Source organism: Sminthopsis crassicaudata, chromosome 2 (genome assembly GCF_048593235.1).
Source record: "Sminthopsis crassicaudata isolate SCR6 chromosome 2, ASM4859323v1, whole genome shotgun sequence".
Classification (NCBI taxonomy): domain Eukaryota; kingdom Metazoa; phylum Chordata; class Mammalia; order Dasyuromorphia; family Dasyuridae; genus Sminthopsis; species Sminthopsis crassicaudata.
Window position 1 is genome coordinate 254,109,141 of NC_133618.1, and position 17,907 is coordinate 254,127,047.

Consider the following 17,907-nt stretch of genomic DNA (forward strand, 5'->3'; position numbering starts at 1 on the left):
ACCATTTTGGTCCCTGATTATACTATGTTTTATATCATCCTCCATTTTGTGTGGAGAAGTTCTATTTCTCCAGACTGAGTTTCCCAAGGGCAAAGAGCATGTCTTACCTTCATTTCTAGACCTACCACCCCAATGCCTAAAGCAGGACTCAATAGACAGGCTCAATGAATTCAATTCAATGTAATTCACTCAATTGAGAAACTTTGTTTGGGGAAATGAAGGTCAACTTAACCTCTCCTACTCTTTTTGTTCCATCTATGACAGCTACTGCTATAGGAACAAGACGAAAACATTCTGGATAAAGGTTGTAACCATGATGTGCCAACTTTTCCATTTCTAGTTTTTGGGATTCTTTTGGGTAGACATCTGTCTACATTACCAATATCCCTGATCTCAGCAAAATTGCTACATAAATTTCATCTCATTTGTACAAAACCAAGTCAAGTGAAAAAAAACCCACTTAATGATTTTGCTTGCACTGTGCAGTGATTAAATCTGCTTGAATTTTCACAGATCAACTTAAGGCATCTGCTGGGATACAGGAGATGATTTTTATACATTTATTTTAAGGCAGTTCTGATTCCCCTACGCTGTCTAGCACATTCCACACACTCCCCCAAAATACCATCGGTCTCCCATCTCCAGACCCTCAGTCCAATCTATTCCCACCTTGAATTATGTCAAAACAATTCTAAATCTCCATGTGGAAGAGAGATCAGAACTAAGACAGCATATCCTACCTTTATCTGAACTTTTCATAATGGTCCCTTCCTTCACCTACTCATCTCTATCAAAAAGTAATTCATGATTTAATCAAGTGTTTTATGAATTTTTAGCCTCTTCTCAGACAGTTTCAAATTTTGCTAGCCTCTGGGCATTAGAGTAATATGAGAATACACCAGTTTGTAGGTTGCTGAGAGGAGGCCTTAAACAATCATTTGTAGTAGGACCATGCTTAAAGAGGAAAAGTGAGAGTCAGAAATTATGAGGGTGGGCTTAGGAGGAAGCACACAACTTGAAAAGTTTTTAGGAGCTAAAGGCTATTGTGCACTATGACGTTTCCATTTTCTCTCTCTAGGAACCAAGTTCAAACCCAGATATAAGCAATATATTCAATGAATTCTTTTTAAATTTGGGAATATTAATTTCACTTCAAAGTATCACAGCATTTGAACAGATTTTCTTTGTTAGGTAAGGCACCTTATTCCCAGCTCTATTAGTAAAGAAAGTATATTCTCCCAAGGGAGTTCAGAGCAAAATTCTAATCCAAGAATTCCATGTCTCTCTTTTAAGAGAGCTGATCTAAAAAAAGGGAAATGGTATTTTACAGTGGATAGAGGACTGAACGTGGAGACAAGAAAACTTGTGTTCAAATCCCACATTAGATACTTCCTAGCTAAGTAGCAAATCACTTAATCGCTCTCCATTTACTCCAGCTTATTCAACTATAAAATGAGGATGATAGCATCTTTCCTTATGAAATTGCTGTGAAGATCAAGTGAAATATTAATAATACTAGAGTAGAGAAATAGTGTTTGGAAGTAGATAGCAAACCAGTCCTGGAATCAAGAAGAAATAGATGTATGCCCCATCTCTAAAACAGACTGGCTGTGTCATCCTAGGTAAGTCACTTTCATTCAATACTTCTGTACCTCAGGCAACTCTCAAAGACAATAAAATTACCAAGAAGGTGTCAGTCTATGGAGTAGGAGTTTGCTCACCAGAAGTTCTCTTACATTGAGGAAATTACAGGTCTAGCATTTATGTGACTTGCAAAGTCCTTTCCATATGTTATTTAATCCTCACAACAATCTTCTAAGATAAGTTCTATAGACCTGATTTTCTAGAAGAAGAAAGAAAAACTGAGAAAACAAAGTGATTTGTCCAAGATCATGTAACTAGTTGTCTGAGGCAGGATTCAAACTAAAGTATTACTAACTCCAAATCTAGCACTCCAGGTGCAACATCGCCTATCTGATATGCTTCCTATCCATTCTAAGGCCTCTGACAATTTAAAGAGCTCATATCTCTTTGTTCCTTTCATTCATACCAAGACTTCACTTCTAAGGTTTCATAGGGATCTGGTCTGCAAATCAGATCTCAGAATGTCCCTTGTCTTACCTGGATCAGACCCGCTGCAGGATTTCGTCTCTTCTCAAAGTGCTTCTGGCGATGCTGTTCTTGAACCTTCAGAGCAAACCCTGAACCTAAAATTCCCTGAAATTCAGAGATTTTTCATCATGGGGTAAGTTAGGAGAGTTCTCTCAAAATTCCAGTTCTGGATTTCTCATCTACCTTTTTCCCTTCTTGTAGCTCACATGCATCCTACCCAAAATACCTCAACTTTCTACCTTTGTCTCCTTCAGCAGAACTTCTTAATATAATATTCCATTCATATGAATGCAAAAATGCTTCTTAGTACATAATGTGAAAAAGAGGCCAAACTATTTAGAAATTGCATGGCAATTCATTTGACCGTCTCCAAAATATTAAAGCTTTTCTCATCAGTATAAAAGGAACAGCAAGAGACTAGAAGAAAAGAGAACTTATAACATAATGAGAAATTATTAGATCAAAGGAAAGCTCAAAATTAATATTGTCAATGAAAATTCCTTTAAAATTCTGATAATTTGGGTCCTGGAAAAGTTCAGGTAACTTTTTAGCTCTTTATATTCCCACTCAAAAATCAATATGATTCAACTGATGGAGGATAAAAGCATAAAGTTGAAACTCTATCCATAACACATGCTACCATTAATGAGCCATAATTTATAATTAAGTCTATACTCAAAGTATTTCTCACTTGGTAGGACCTTTCAGGACTTGATCTCTGCTAGAATAGCCTTTAAGTATCAAAGGGACTCTTTATTACTTTATGTCAGGCAGCAGAGGAGAATGGTAGCTTCTCCTAAATGGAGAGTCTAACTTTGATGCATCTACCTCCTCTCCCCTATTTGAGTCAAAGTAATTTATAAAACTGGTCACAGTACAGATGATTGTTTAGGAGCAGATCTAAAAGGTGCTTCTGAATCTCATCAGGATGGTGGAAAATGTGGCTGGTGGAAGCAGAAATCATAATCACCCAAGCTTCATTCACCCTACCAAATACTACAGCTTCCTGGTTCTGTTATCTAAGGTCTGGAAACCAGTTCTTATATCTCTTGTGCCATCAACACACAGGCATAAAGCAATGATGGGAGTGGATATGCCATTGATCTCTTATGGAGACTCACCCTATGGGAGGAGTTCATTGTGCATGCACCTCTTAAAAAGGCAAATGACTTACGGCAGGGAGAGCAAAGAAGGAGACTCCAATGAGGGTGAAAGTAGCAGCCAACAGCCGTCCATTCCAGGTCTGGGGATACTTATCACCATATCCGATGGTAGTCAAAGTAATCTAGAACAAGAAGCACCAAGTAGTCAAACTGGCTGTTTCAGGGTTGTTTGCTAAAAATACCATTAAAGTAAGAACAGGAAACTTCTCAACAGATGTGACTTGTATAAACTGACACAGAGTGAAGTGAGAAGAGCCATAACAATGTAAGACTATAAAAACAATGATGTAAAGCAAACATAATGAGTCAGGATTTCAAAGGACTCACAATAAAATATGCTACCTCTTTTGACAGAGTGATAGTGGACTCATGTAGAATGAGACTTTCATTCTTATACATTGATAATGTGGGAATTGGTTTTACTTGACTATACATGGAGAATTTTCTTTTTCTTTTTTTTTTTTTAAGTAAAGGGAGACAATAGTCTTTCCTATCCCAAAGTGAGATAAAGTGGTGCTCTAAGTTGGTTTTTTTTTCCCCACAAAATAAATATGAGGCAACTAGATGGCACAGAGGATAGAGCATCAGCCCTGGATTCAGGAGTTCAAATCCAGCCTCAGTCACTTAACACTTCCTAGCTGTGTGACTCTGAACAAATCATTTAACCCCAACTGTCTCACCAAAAATAAAAAATAAAAAATGAGAGAAAGAGAGAGAGAGAGAGAGAGAGAGAGAGAGAGAGAGAAAGAGAAAGAGAGAGAGAGAGAAAGAAAGAGAGAGAGACAGAGAGAGAGAGAGAGAGGAAGAGAGAGAGAGAGAGAGGAAGAGAGAGAGAGAGAGGGGAAGAGAGAGAGAGAGAGGAAGAGAGAGAGAGAGAGAGAGAGAGAGAGAGAGAGAGAGAGAGAGAGAGAGAGAGAGAGAGAGAGAGAGAGAGAGAGAGAAGAGAGAGAGAGAGAGAGGGAGCGCACTGGGTCTGGACTAGAGAAGATAGAAGTTCAAATGTAGCCTCAGGCAATTACTGTGTGCTCTTGGCAAATAACTTCTGCTTGTCTCAGTTTCCTCAATTATAAAATGAGAATAATAATATCTCCCTCACAAAGTTGCTTTGAGAATCAAATGAGATTGTATTTTGGGAAGCACTTAACATAGTGCCTAAAATATAATAGGTACTATATAAAGGCTTATTATACTTTTCCCCTTTCCCAAAAAAGAAGATACTACTAGAAAGACTCACAGAAAAGTGGGACAGCTTTGGAAATTATATGTTGAATTTATTATATAGATGCTTAAGAAGAAAAGTGAACTTTAAACACTAGAGATTTGAATTTTTTTATATAATTTACTACATTGCAGTGCTAGTTTCATTTAGTATTTATTAACTTCAAATTTTTAAAAATAAAATAGTGAAAAAATAATTTCACAATAGCACAAATTTCTGTGGTTTCACATTAAAAAAAAAAACCAAGCACCTAAACAGAATCTCATTGAAAGCATACCAACCTTCCAGACTACAAAAAGGAGCTCATATTAGACACCTTAGACTTTTTTTTATCATCATTAGATAGAACTTGAATTACACACACACACACACACACACACACACACACACACACACACACACACACACACACCCCTTTCCCAAAGATTGTGGCATACAATGAAATAGGAAAGATAGTAGTTTCTGCAGAGAGGCTGCAGAGCTCCCAGTCATACAATGAGCATCACTGGTGCTCTCTTCCAGCCTCTGTAACAATCACATTCAAATGTTTTCTAAAAAACACCATCCATCTTCTTGATCTGGCCCATCAGGCAAATGAATTATAAATGAATCCATCTCATTTCACACCTGAGAGAACAGGAAGGCAGCATCAACAACTGCAACTTTCAAATAAGGTTTTGCTTCTTTTTATCTGAAGAATTTGCAGCTAAAGCTATGTCACTAAATGATCATCAAATCAATCTCTATGCGTGTGCAAGCATGTGTGTATGTGTGTTATGCATGTGAATGTGTGTATATGTGTGGGTGTGTGTATATATACACACACAGGCTAACAGGCAGCTAAGTGGCAGAGTGGACTGAGCACTGAACTGAGTCAGGAAAACAAGTTCAGATTCTGCTTTAGATATCAATTGTATTATCCTGAGTCATTTTACTTCTCAGCCTCAATTTATTTATCTATAGAACAGGGATAATAACAACACTTACCTTATAGGGTTATTGTGAGGATCAGATGAAATAAGAGAGATGAAATATTTTATAGCCATTACAATGCTATATATAATGGATTTTTCATTCACCACAGAAGCTTTTTTAAAATCTGTTCATCTCTCCTCAAATGTTCCATAACTTCCACTCCCTTTATCCCTCAGCAAAGAACTTTGCCTCATATTTTAGCAAATCAAAAATTTAGGACATTTTCCAAGAGCTCCTTCTCCTCCTCATCTTACATCACCCAAATGCTTTCTGCCACTATCTTCTCCTATACCTTTGTCTCATAGAAAGATATGGCCCTTCTTCTTGCCAAGGCAAATTGTTTTATATTCCTACATTTCTATTCTATCCCATCTTTTCTAGTGGATTCTTCCCAACACCCCCTCCCAGCAACCCTACTCTCACTAATCTTCAATCTCTCTCTAATCGCTGCTTTATTCCTGCCTACAAATATGCCTATATCTACCCAATCATCTATCCCTACTAACTCTTATCTTAAATATCTCTCCTTCCTTTCATGGGCAAACTTGAGAGTACATTTAAAATAGATACAATAGATAGTGCCTTTCTTCTTACTCTTGTCTTAATCCTTTGCCATCTAGTTTCTGACCTCATCATTCAATTAAAACAAAGTTACAGTGATTTATTTGGCAAATCTAATAGCCTTTTCTCAGTCCCTATCTTTATCTCTCTGCAGCCTTTGACACTATCAATTTAATTTGCCAATCATTCTTCACTTTGATATTGTTTTTCCCTACTTTTTCATGACACAGTTCTCTCCTGGTTCTCCTCCTACCTGTGAGACCATTCTTTTTCAGTATCCTTTGCTGGATCTCCATTTTGATTATACCTACTAATTGTGGGTATCCTTCAAGGCTCTGTCTGAGTCCTCTTCTCGTCTCCCCCATCCTATTTTACTTGGTGATTACCATTTCCTTGAGTTCAACAATCATGTCTTTGCTGATAATTCTAAATTCAATTTGTCCAGCCTTAATCTCTCTCCTAACTTCCATTCTCACATCTGATATCTTCTAGAGTGTTTTAGAGTTTGCAAAGTACTTTACACCTATTATCTCATTTAATCAACAAACCTAGGAGATAGGTACTATTTATCCCCATTTGATAGATAAGGAAAGCCAAGAGAAGTTAAATGACTTGCCAGAGTCTAAGGTAGGATTTGAAACAAGTTCTTCTTGTTTCAAAGTCCATTGCCTTATTCACTATACCACATAGTTAAGTATGATGTGAGGTCATCCAAGAAAGAAGAAATCAGTAATAACTAGGGAATCAGAAAAGGCTTTGATTGGGAAACTCAGGTAAAGTGAGCTTGGACAGATGATGAGGAATCTGAAAGACAAAGAAGAGGTGATAGAGGGTGCCTTCTAAGTAGAATCTATGACCTACAAGTTCTCTTTTGGTATAACACAGTGTTCCTGTGCTCAGGAATGTTTGTTTGGAAAGGCAGAAAAAAATACATAAAAAAACAACTTTTGATTTAAAAATAAAGGATCTAATATTGTTCAAGCAATAAGAACTGCAGAAATTCTTAAGAAGAAAAGATCAATGGGGCAGTTAGGCGGTTCACTAGATAGAACACTGGTCCTGAAGTAAGGAGAACCCAAGTTCAAATCCAACCTCTAACGCTTACTAATTATGTGACTGTGGGCAAGTCACTTAATGCCCAATTGCCTAAAAATAAGAATAAAAGATCATTGTAAGGGAGGGCAGTTAGGGAAAGCTTAACAAAAGAGTTATGATTTAATTTAGACTTTAAAGAACTAGGACTTAGATAATTACAAAAAGTTAAGGAAGACATTCAAGGAGTAAGTACATATATGGCAAGTTAAGGCACAAAGATTAGGCTAATTTGATGGAGGCAAAAAAAAATCCATAGGAATGGAGTGGACAATTATGTGTTGAAAAGTAAACTGGAGGAAGATTGAAAAGATCCTTGAATGTCAAGAGATTTATTGTGAAGATGAGCTTCTATCTATACACAAGGTGGCAGTACAGCCTGATGGATAGATCATGACCCAACTGGAGAGACAGGACAAGATTTCAAATTAAGCCACTGTTTTCTTAAGCCTCAGTTTCCTAATATATTTAGTAGGCACATTGGGATCAACCTATTTCTCACATAAAGTTATCCCATTAAAAATGGCATCACAGATGTGAAAGTAAATAGGGTTGCTGCCATTCCAGTAAAATAGGAACAACAACAATAGTCAGCATGGGACACGAGTAAAACTAATGTTCCTGCTAAATGCAAATATTTAATCTTCCTGAAGTGTTTACATCATTCAAATTTGTCCTGCATATTTCCACTGGTCTGGAACCAATGGTTATATATTATATAATTATAACTTCGAGGGGTAAAATTTAGAAACAACAACCACTTTAGTCAATTAAATTTTGAGGAAAAAATTGCTTATTTTCTCTTGACTTTTAAAGGCCTTAGAAAATCAGTATTCTTTTTTTTTTATTCATTTTTCCAAATTATCCCCTCCCTCCCTCCACTCCCTCCCCCCGATGACAGGTAATCCCATCTATTTTACATGTGTTACAGTATAACCTAGATACAATATATGTGTGTAAATACCATTTTCTTGTTGCACATTAATTATTAGCTTCCGAAGGTATAAGTAACCTGGGTAGATAGACAGTAGTGCTAACAATTTACATTCACTTCCCAGTGTTCCTTCTCTGGGTGTAGTTATTTCTGTCCATCATTGATCAACTGGAAGTGAGTTGGATCTTCTTTATGTTGAAGGAAAATCAGTATTCTTAGTGCATTTGAAACCAATTACTAAAAACAACTTGTAGCTATAGCTACTGAGGTTCCATAGTAAATTATTTTATATATTTTAATTAATTTTATAATTACAAATTTTTGACAGTATATATGCATGAGTAATTTTTTATAACATTATCCCTTGTATTCATTTTTCCAAATTTTCCCCTCCTTCCCTCTACTCCCTCCCCTAGATAACAGGCAATCCCATACATATTAAATGCCTTACAGTATAACCTAGGTATAATATATGTGTGTGAATCCAATTTTCTTGTTGCACATTAAGAATTGGATTCCGAAGGTATAAGTAACCTGGGTAGAAAAACAGTAGTGCTAATAGTTTACATTCACTTCCCAGTGTTCCTTCTCTGGGTGTAGTTGTTTCTGTCCATCATTGATCAGCTGGAAGTGAGTTGGATCTTCTTTATGTTGAAGATATCCACTTCCATCAGAATACATCCTCATACAGTATCATTGTTGAAGTGTACAGCCATCTTCTGGTTCTGCTCATTTCACTCAGCATCAGTTCATGTAAATCTCTCCAAGCCTCTCTGTATTCCTCCTGATGGTCAGTCATTTCTTACAGAACAATAATATTCCATAACATTCATATACCATAATTTACCCAGCCATTCTCCAATTGATGGACATCCATTCATTTTCCAGTTTCTAGCCACTACAAAAAGAGCTGCCACAAACATTTTGGCACATACAGGTCCCTTTCCCTTTTTAAGGATTTCTTTGGGACATAAGCCCAGTAGTAGTACTGCTGGATCAAAGGGTATGCACAGTTTGATAACTTTTGGGGCATAATTCCAGATTGCTCTCCAGAATGGCCGGATTCTTTCACAACTCCACCAACAATGTATTAGTCCCAGTTTTCCCACATCCTCTCCAACATTCATCGTTATTTGTTCCTGTCATCTTAGCCAATCTGACAGGTGTGTAGTGGTATCTCAGAGTTGTCTTAATTTGCATTTTTCTGATCAATAGTGATTTGGAACACTCTTTCATATGAGTGGAAATAGTTTCAATTTCATCATCTGAAAATTGTCTGTTCATATCCTTTGACCATTTATCAATTGGAGAATGGTTTGATTTCTTATAAATTAGGGTCAGTTCTCTATTCTTTTATATTTTTCAAGGCACTTTTCCAGGAATCATCTCTAACACTACATTGTCTTTTATTTGGATATCACAACACCTTCTGATCAATCCCTGTTCAAAGTGACCTCTTCTTCCTCTAAAGAACTTTATTCAATACCCCTTCCATAGTACAGATCATATCTTGCTTTATAACATTATTAGATGTGCTCATGTTTTATCACTCCTATGGGACTATGGACTTCTTGAAGTCAAGAAATGTGTCTTGTTAATCTTGGGAACCACCACTGTGCTCAATTCAATGAGGGTACTCAATAAATGTTTACTGAGTTCAATTTAACTGTAGTTAAAATAATTAAAGTTAAAGTTAAAGTAATGAACTACTTGGGTTAGCTTTTAATATTCTCATTTGAGAGATGGCAAAACTAAAGAATACAAGTTCAGATGACTGATCCAGGTTCAAACAACTAGTCACTGGTAAAATTGGGGTTAAAATATATGTCTCCTAACTCCTGAGTCCATTGCTCATCCCATCAACAACTCTCTGCCAGTGTCAGCACCAGCACCAGTCTATGAAGGCCCATTGTGGAGAATGAGTTCTACATCTCAGGAATTTTTTTTCACTTTTACTCTCCAGACCCAGGTTTTCAGGTAAACTGAGAGAAATCCACTTCACCCAACAGCATCATCCATTCCCCATATTTCAGAGAATTCTGTCCACTGCTTCAAGATAGAAATAGGCCTTACAATTGTTAGTGTTGGACCTGTGATTTCAATTGTGTAGGAAATTCCTTTCCCTCTGTAGAGCAGTACCTGCTCTGCAGCTTAGTCTTAGAAAGTTGTCTGAAGCTCTAAGGGGTTAAGTGATATCACCAGATTTAAAATTGGAAATAATTTTAGTCTAACTTCCTCTTTTTACAAATTAGGAAACTGAGGTTAACATAAAAGTTGGGTGATTTGCCCAGGATCACACAGCCAACATATTTCAGATGTGTGATTTCCACCCAGGTATTACTGATTCTGAGACTGACCAAATTGTCTTTCAAGAAACACATGGTAAAATCTATATTAAATTGCTTGCTTTCTCAATGAGAGGAGTGGGAGGGAAAGGAGAGAATTTGGAATTTAATTTTTAAAACAAATGTTGAAAAATGTTTTTCCATGTAATTGGGGGGAAATACAATTTTAAATTTTAAAAAGAAAGAATCTCTTGAGGGAAGTAATTCCAAAAGTTAAAAAAAAGTGAACAAAATACTCCCTTAAATTTCATGACACATTGGGTTATACAACCTTCCTCTCCAAAAGGGAAGAATCTCTTAAAAGATTTTCCTTTGGAAATGGCAGTTCTGCATTAGAGATTAAAGGTTTAGGAAAATTAATTAGCTACTTATAGCCTCAGTGGGAAGGAATGAAGGGAAAAAAAAACATTACATATTGGTCACCTTGTACTCAATGCTTGGAAAAGATTACAGAGAACCTTTGCAGAAACAACCTGATCAGTAGCCTAATGAGTTCCTGAAAAGACAATAAGGTTATATAAGAATGATACAGCAAATAGAATAAAAGAAGGAAAAATACAGCACAAATTATTGCAGTTCATACAGGACCTTTTGGAACCCAGACTCAGATCAGTTTAGGCTCCCTCTTTACTTTCAGGAATGGTAAGCTCCACACACACTGGCTTCCTTTGCTTTTGGTTCCCAGGCTTAACCTACAGCCCTCAAAGTTTATTTGAACTCAGCTGCCACCTGGTTCCAAGCCTACTTCCCCTGGCCAGCTCTTTTAATGATTATGCTATCTAAGAGATAGCAAACTCCAGGCTCATAGGCTAAATATTAAAAGTGGCTAATAAAACTCCAAATAACAAATAACCATATTAATATGCAATTTGGACGTGTTTATTGAAATAAATAAAAACACAATAAAACATAGACAATGTTAATTTGTGATTTTTTAAAATCAATCCAAAACCTATAAGAATCTGTTTTCATGATACCACTTGGTAAGTCATTTCCTCACCCAAAGACACCATCAAGATCAGTTCCTTGATGGGTAAAGGGCAGTGAACACTGCCCACTTTGTGCTAGCTTAAAGAATCCAAGTTGCATCTCCCTTGTGTATTTATTCTAAAAAGTCACTTAGTCTCAGTTTCCTCATTTGTAAAATATGGGGCTGGACCAAGTGACCCCCAATGTCCCTTTCAGATCTAAATTTATAATCCTCCTCTAATAAATCTCTCCTAAATTATGGTACAATGTAGAATGTTTGCACATCACACAGGAAGTTAAATCAGTTGATTGATGTGACAGGAAAACAATAGCCACTCTTGACAGACCCAATAAGAACACCTGCCTCTCTTCTACTCTGAAGCTACTTGTCAATGAGAGTGGGGAAAGACCAGGCTTCTATGTGGGGATTGTGCTATGGAAAAAAGGAGCCCAAAATAGCCTGTTGAGACCACTTTTTGACTGAGAAATACAGCTTTGGGAAGTCTGATTACCCTGAGTGATTGTTCCTATATGTCTGGAATTATATTCCTTTGTATTATATGTCTCGGGCATATAATATGCATTTATTAAGCTTGTAAGAGCTAAGGATAAAAAGAACAAAAATAATCATCTTTGCCTTCAAAGACCTTGCATTCTAGTGGGAGAGGGTTAGTAAAGGGAGAAAACAACAACATAAATATATATATATATATATATATATATTATACATATACATATATATCATACACCACACATACACACATGCTTATGTGTATATGAATGTATTACATATATACATATATGTACACACACAAAGTAAATACAAGGTAACTTGAGGAGGGAGACTAACAGCTTGGGGGGGACAGCAAGGATAGAATGTAGGAGGTGGTGAATGAGCCGAGCTGTGAAGGAAGATGGGAGTTCTAAAAGGAGGAGGTGAGAAAAGAGTGCATTCTAAGCATGGAAACAAGCTGTGCAGTAGGATAGACATGGGAACTGGGGGAATAGTCTATAGGCCAGTTTAGCTGAATGGATAATACACCTAGAAAATTGACTATAGGCTAGTTGTAAAAAGCTTTAATTGCCTAAGAGAAGAGTTTGTATTTTGCCCTAGATGCAATAAACAGTCACTGGAGCGAAGTGACATGGTCAGACTAGAGTTTTAGTAATATGCTGTATATAGCAGGGTTTCTTATCCTTTTTCTACATGCAAATCCTTTTCACCCAATAAATTTTTATGTGTCCTCAGGCATATAGATATATAAAGTAGGTATACAGGGGCAGCTAGGTGGTGTAGTGGATAGAGCACCAGCCCTGAATTCAGGAGGACCCGAGTTCGGATCTGGTCTCAGACACTTAGCACTTCCACCCCTTTTCCTAACTTTCCTGTTTCTGGGAAGAGTACTACCATTCATTTAATCACCTGGGTACAAAACCTCAGAGTCATCTTTAACACTTTGCTTTTCTTTATCTAGTATGTATAATTAGTTGTCAAATTTTATCACTTCTACCTCCATTGTATCTGCCAACCATATGCCACACCCATTTCAGGCCCATTTTATCTAGATTATTATTATAACTTTCTTACTGAGCCACCTATTCTATATACCAAAGCTTCTTAAACTGTGGATTGTGACCTCATGTATCACATTCATAACTGAATGTGTAGGTTACAAATTATGATTTATTATTATAAATGTTTGATTTGTATACTTACTTTATTTTTATTTTAAATGTGCAATAGATAGTTGTTAATGTGGGACTGTAGCTCATGAAAGAGATTAGTGCTGTATATATAGACCTGGAAATCATTTCTATAAAGATAATTGATCCTTGAAAATTAATTTATCATCAAAAGTGAAGTAATAAAATAATGTAGAGGGAGAAAAAAAGGGGCCATGGTTGAGAGGCAGGCCACAGATGATCATCCAGTAGAAAAGACTCAGAAATATTCAGTGAGGTCAGAGGAGAACTAAAAGACAGAAAAGTATAATGAAAACCCAGAGGAGACAATATCTAAGAGGAAAGGGTAGTCAAGAGTGTCAAATATGATAGAGATGTGAAGAAGGATGGGTATTGAAAAAAGACCATAGGACATGACCCTACATCCCCTCAAGTCACTGTGATATATATATATATGCCTTTTCTCTTCCACCACTAAACAAAATCACAGGAAAAGTTCTCTACACTCATTGTCTTTACTTCCTCTCCTCTCACTCACTGCTCATTACCTCAAATCTAACTTCCAACCTCATCACTCAACTGAAATTGCTTTTTCCAAAGTTACTGAGATATGTTTAAGGATGGAGGAGGCTCAGTCATAATAAAAGACAACAGGATAAAACATGGTATGTATGGGGAAATTAAAGATAAAAATAGAAACAGTCTGAACAGTATGGAAGGAAATGGAATCAAAGGCAAAAGTAGAGAAAATGATACTTAGCAAAAAAAAGGGCCACTTTTTACTCAGAGAATGAAGAAAAGGAGAGAATGGCAGATTATGTCTATCAATAAGCAAAGAGAAAGATCTCATCAAATGTTTAGTCTTTTGGAAAAAGATTAAGCAAGGTCCTCAACTGAGAGAATAGGCTCAAAAATTTTATAAACTGAGCTATACTAATAAATTATCTGAGATCCAAGGCAAGAGTACATCAAGGTTTGTTGTTCATTCATTTTTAGTCTCTATAATCCCATTTACAGTTTTCTTGAGAAAGATACCAGAGTGGTTGCCATTTCCTTCTCTGGCTCATTTTACAGATGAGGAAACTGAGGCAAACAGGATTAAGTGACTTGTCCAGGGCCACATAGCTAGTAATATGCCTAAGGTAAAATTTGAACTCATGAAGATGAGTTTTTCTTGACTTTAGGCCCAGGGCTCTATTTATTATACCACCTAGATGCTCAAGTACACCAATCTATTGAGTGGTAATAACTCTGTCATAAGGTCAGTGACAACTGCATATTTGAAAACATCTAAAAGCTTCCTTATTTTCTCAGGCATTCCCAAAGGATGCTGGCAGTCAGTAGTCCCAGGATCCTGACAGTCTGCAGAAGCAACACTGCAAAGCTCTTATCCAAATAGGCTGGAGTTTGATTACATAATGTATCTCTAGCTACTTTTCTAAAATAGTATAATCCTTATCCCTTCTTAGCTACCAAGTTGTATTAGAATATATGTAAAGTTCTTAAGTGAATAAAAAATGAATAATTGATCAGCCAGTCAACAAACATGTATTAATCAATAACATAATCAATTTATCTCCTGTCAGGAAAACACTAGAATCTCAAAGGTTCCAGTGAGTTATTATTCATTCTCTCACTCATATTTTTACATGCCCAACCAGCTGGCACATCTCATAAATAACAAGGGAAGAGAAAATTGATCCTAAAGAAACCCTGCCTTTCTCCTTTCCTTGTATGGATTTGTCAAGAATTTGGAAGGAATTTAAGAAAGTTTCAAAATGGCTCTTCACTAGCATATCCCCTGGCTGACCAAAAGACCTCACCAGGGAGACTTCCCTTGCCTTCCCACAGATGAAAGAGGGATCCATCTGCATTCTCTTCCTCTTCTAAAGGACACATATCTTATAGTCAATGATACAGTTTCAATTAGAAGGTATGAGGAGAGAGGTGATGAAAAAGAGAAAAATGAGAAATGTATCACATTTATCACATACATTAAACATATGCAGGGGTTGGCCAGGAGTTTCCCTAACGAATTTGATAATCTTAGAGGATGGTGTGTTTTTTATATATGATTTTGTTTGAACCCTAATATTAAGGGAATAGGCAACCCCTTTAGTGCTTCCTGGAGCATGGGCTTCCCTGAGAACACTGTCCTCAAGATGAAGGAGTTAGCTTACACTTTTATGAGACTGATTGCCATGAAAGAAGTCACTCCCATTTCTCTAACTTTTACTCCTTTGATTTGGTCTATAAAAGGAACTACACAAATTCTTTGGGTCCTTTTTTTTCTTCCTTCTGAAAACATAGCAGGGTCCAAGATTTGGAGATCCCTCCAAAGGTGCTTTTTCATAGTATCCATGAGATAGAAACATAGGCACTTGCTCACCCACATAGCTGAAGAAAAAGGTTTCTGTGCTATGTTGATTTCTTGGTCTGAGCCCTGGATGTGACTTAGGCATGTGGCAACGATAGAGAGAGAAGCCATATGGTCACGTTATAAAAAGTCCTGAGAGTTACCTTTCTAGCTGTTTCAAACTTAAGCATCTCAGATTCCAGAGAAAGAATAAGACCAAAGTATCAAGTGTTTTTCCTTTGCAGGAGAAATCTAAACAAAACCAGTACTGTAAGAAGGGGAAGCTTTTGCAAAATGGTTTCATCAGAATGAGGGGTGCATTATATAGATTTTTTTGAGAATGCTGTGAATCTTTGACATATTTCTGAATTTATTTGAGGGCTCCCGTGAGTTTTTTGCATTTCTTGTATTTTCACTATGGATTAGAAGCTATTATGTACCAGGTAGATAAATAGTTACAATTGAATTATTAATATAAAAATTGAGGACTCTCTCATTCATATCTATGAATGCACAGATACAAGCTATATTTTGAGATTTTTCCCAGACTAATTTCTGGTCAGCATAATATATAAACAGTCAGATTCTCAGTCAGGAATATATGGCTTCAAGGCCTGACTTGGACACATCTTGACTCTCGGCACATCACTCTTGGCAAATCACTTATCTTTTTAGGACTTCATAACTCTAAATTGCAAAGAACTACCAATCTACATCGATGTGAGGAGTTTCCTTATCAAGAGTTTCCCACATCATTGAAATCATAGGTCTAGATATAGAGCAAGAATTAATTCTGGGTTTAATCATAATGAATCAAAGAGAGAATGATGTATGGGTGATGGTAAAAATAATAATAGCTAGCATTTACATAGTACCTACTATGTGTCAGGCCCTGTGCTAAGTACTTTACAAATATTGTCTCCTTTGATCCTTACAACCATCCCATGTGGTAGATACTGTTACTATCCTCATTTTATAATTGAGGAGACTGGGGCAGACAAAAGTATATTGGATTTGAACTTACAACTTCTTGACTCCAGGCCAGAACTTTTTTCCACTGTGTCATCTCACCACTCTTGGGGAGATCCCAGGATTGGATCTGATCAGTATGAGAGCCAAGGGCACTGAGCCATGTGTTACACATACACAAGCCATCTCTTCTCTAAATTGACTGCTGTCTCAGAAGCAGTTGCTGGGGAAAAAATGGCTGACTCACCAGGCCCCACCAAAGTGCATCTGCATAGGTGTCAAAGTGATCATTTTCGCCTTTTTCTGCCAGGTACACCAAGAAGGAGGCCAGAATGAGACAAAGGAAACCAATATACCAGGCAGTGACCAGCTCCTGCAAGAGAGAGAATATACAAAATTATAACCTGGGTATCACTTGACAGCTGTTTTGCTAAGTCTTTCCAATTAATGAGCAGATTCAAACAGTCCATCTGGGGAGAAGACCAGAAAAGACAACCTTTGCCATGCGATCCTTCGTGTTCTGCCAGGGAACACCCTGCGGGAAGCTCTTATCCAATTGCTTGCCGACCCACAGGACACCTTTTATAGCACTCCACAGGCTGGCATAGACTAATAGAAGCAGCTTCACTCCCAGGGGCACACTGGGATGAACACCTGCCAGATTAGCCTCTGGGATTTTTAACAGTGGTCTTGGCTTCTTGCCAGGAAAAGACAGGAGAGAACCTTGGGACTTTTTCCCCAAACCCTGCTGGAATATCCAAATAGACAGCAAGAGCTGTGTCACTATCATCCAGAACCAGGCATGGATTTCCTGTTTGTTTGTTTTATACATACATATACATATACATATACATATACATATACATATACATATACATATACATATACATATACATATACATATACATATACATATACATATACATATATATGTATATATATGTGTGTGTATATATATATATACATATATATATATATGCTTTCCTATTCTTGTCCTTTTCCAAGTGACTTTTCACTGATTATTTCAAATGGCTGAGGGCTTTCACATTCAAATTCAAATTTATCTTAGTATCACATAACTGCAGATCGATAGCTAGAATGCTTATGTAGTCTAATACCATCATTTTTTTACAGAAAATTGAGGTCCCATAGAGGTTCACTGTCTTGCTCAAGGTCACATAGGTAGTAACTGGGAGATCCAGGCATCAAAGACAAGTCCTCTAACTGAAATAACTATACTCTTTAAAAATGTACCTATAGAAAAGTAATCCTGCTTATTATAGCACCTCAATTGTGCTTTAAGATTCATAACACATCCTATAAATATTATCTCATCTTATCTTCATAGCTCTGTGAAGTAAATACTATTAGTATCCTCAATTTTAAGAGGAAGAAACTGAGGCAGATAATGGTTAGTTAAACATCTTATTCAAGACCGTGGTGTCTGAGGCAGAAATGGAATGCAGATCTTCCTGATTGCAGGTCTAGCATTCAATTTATTGTGCTATCTAGCTGCCTTTAGGTAGCAC

At 36.8% G+C, this 17,907-nt stretch overlaps 1 protein-coding gene across 15 annotated transcripts in view; it reads right to left on the bottom strand.

The window, feature by feature from the left end:
- Positions 1 to 17,907, bottom strand: part of KCNQ2 (potassium voltage-gated channel subfamily Q member 2) — a 171,193-nt gene that overhangs the window by 59,425 nt on the left and 93,861 nt on the right. For all 15 annotated transcript variants that reach the window (XR_012486314.1, XM_074288845.1, XM_074288848.1 and 12 more), the window contains exons 5-7: positions 16,626 to 16,751; positions 3,287 to 3,397; positions 2,122 to 2,217 (exon numbers count right to left, since the gene is read on the bottom strand). Coding sequence is in view for 14 of the 15 variants with exons in the window: in XM_074288845.1 (XP_074144946.1) it covers positions 2,122 to 2,217; positions 3,287 to 3,397; positions 16,626 to 16,751 (333 nt within the window). In the remaining variant the exon portion in view is untranslated. The remainder of the gene's footprint in view (positions 1 to 2,121; positions 2,218 to 3,286; positions 3,398 to 16,625; positions 16,752 to 17,907) is intronic.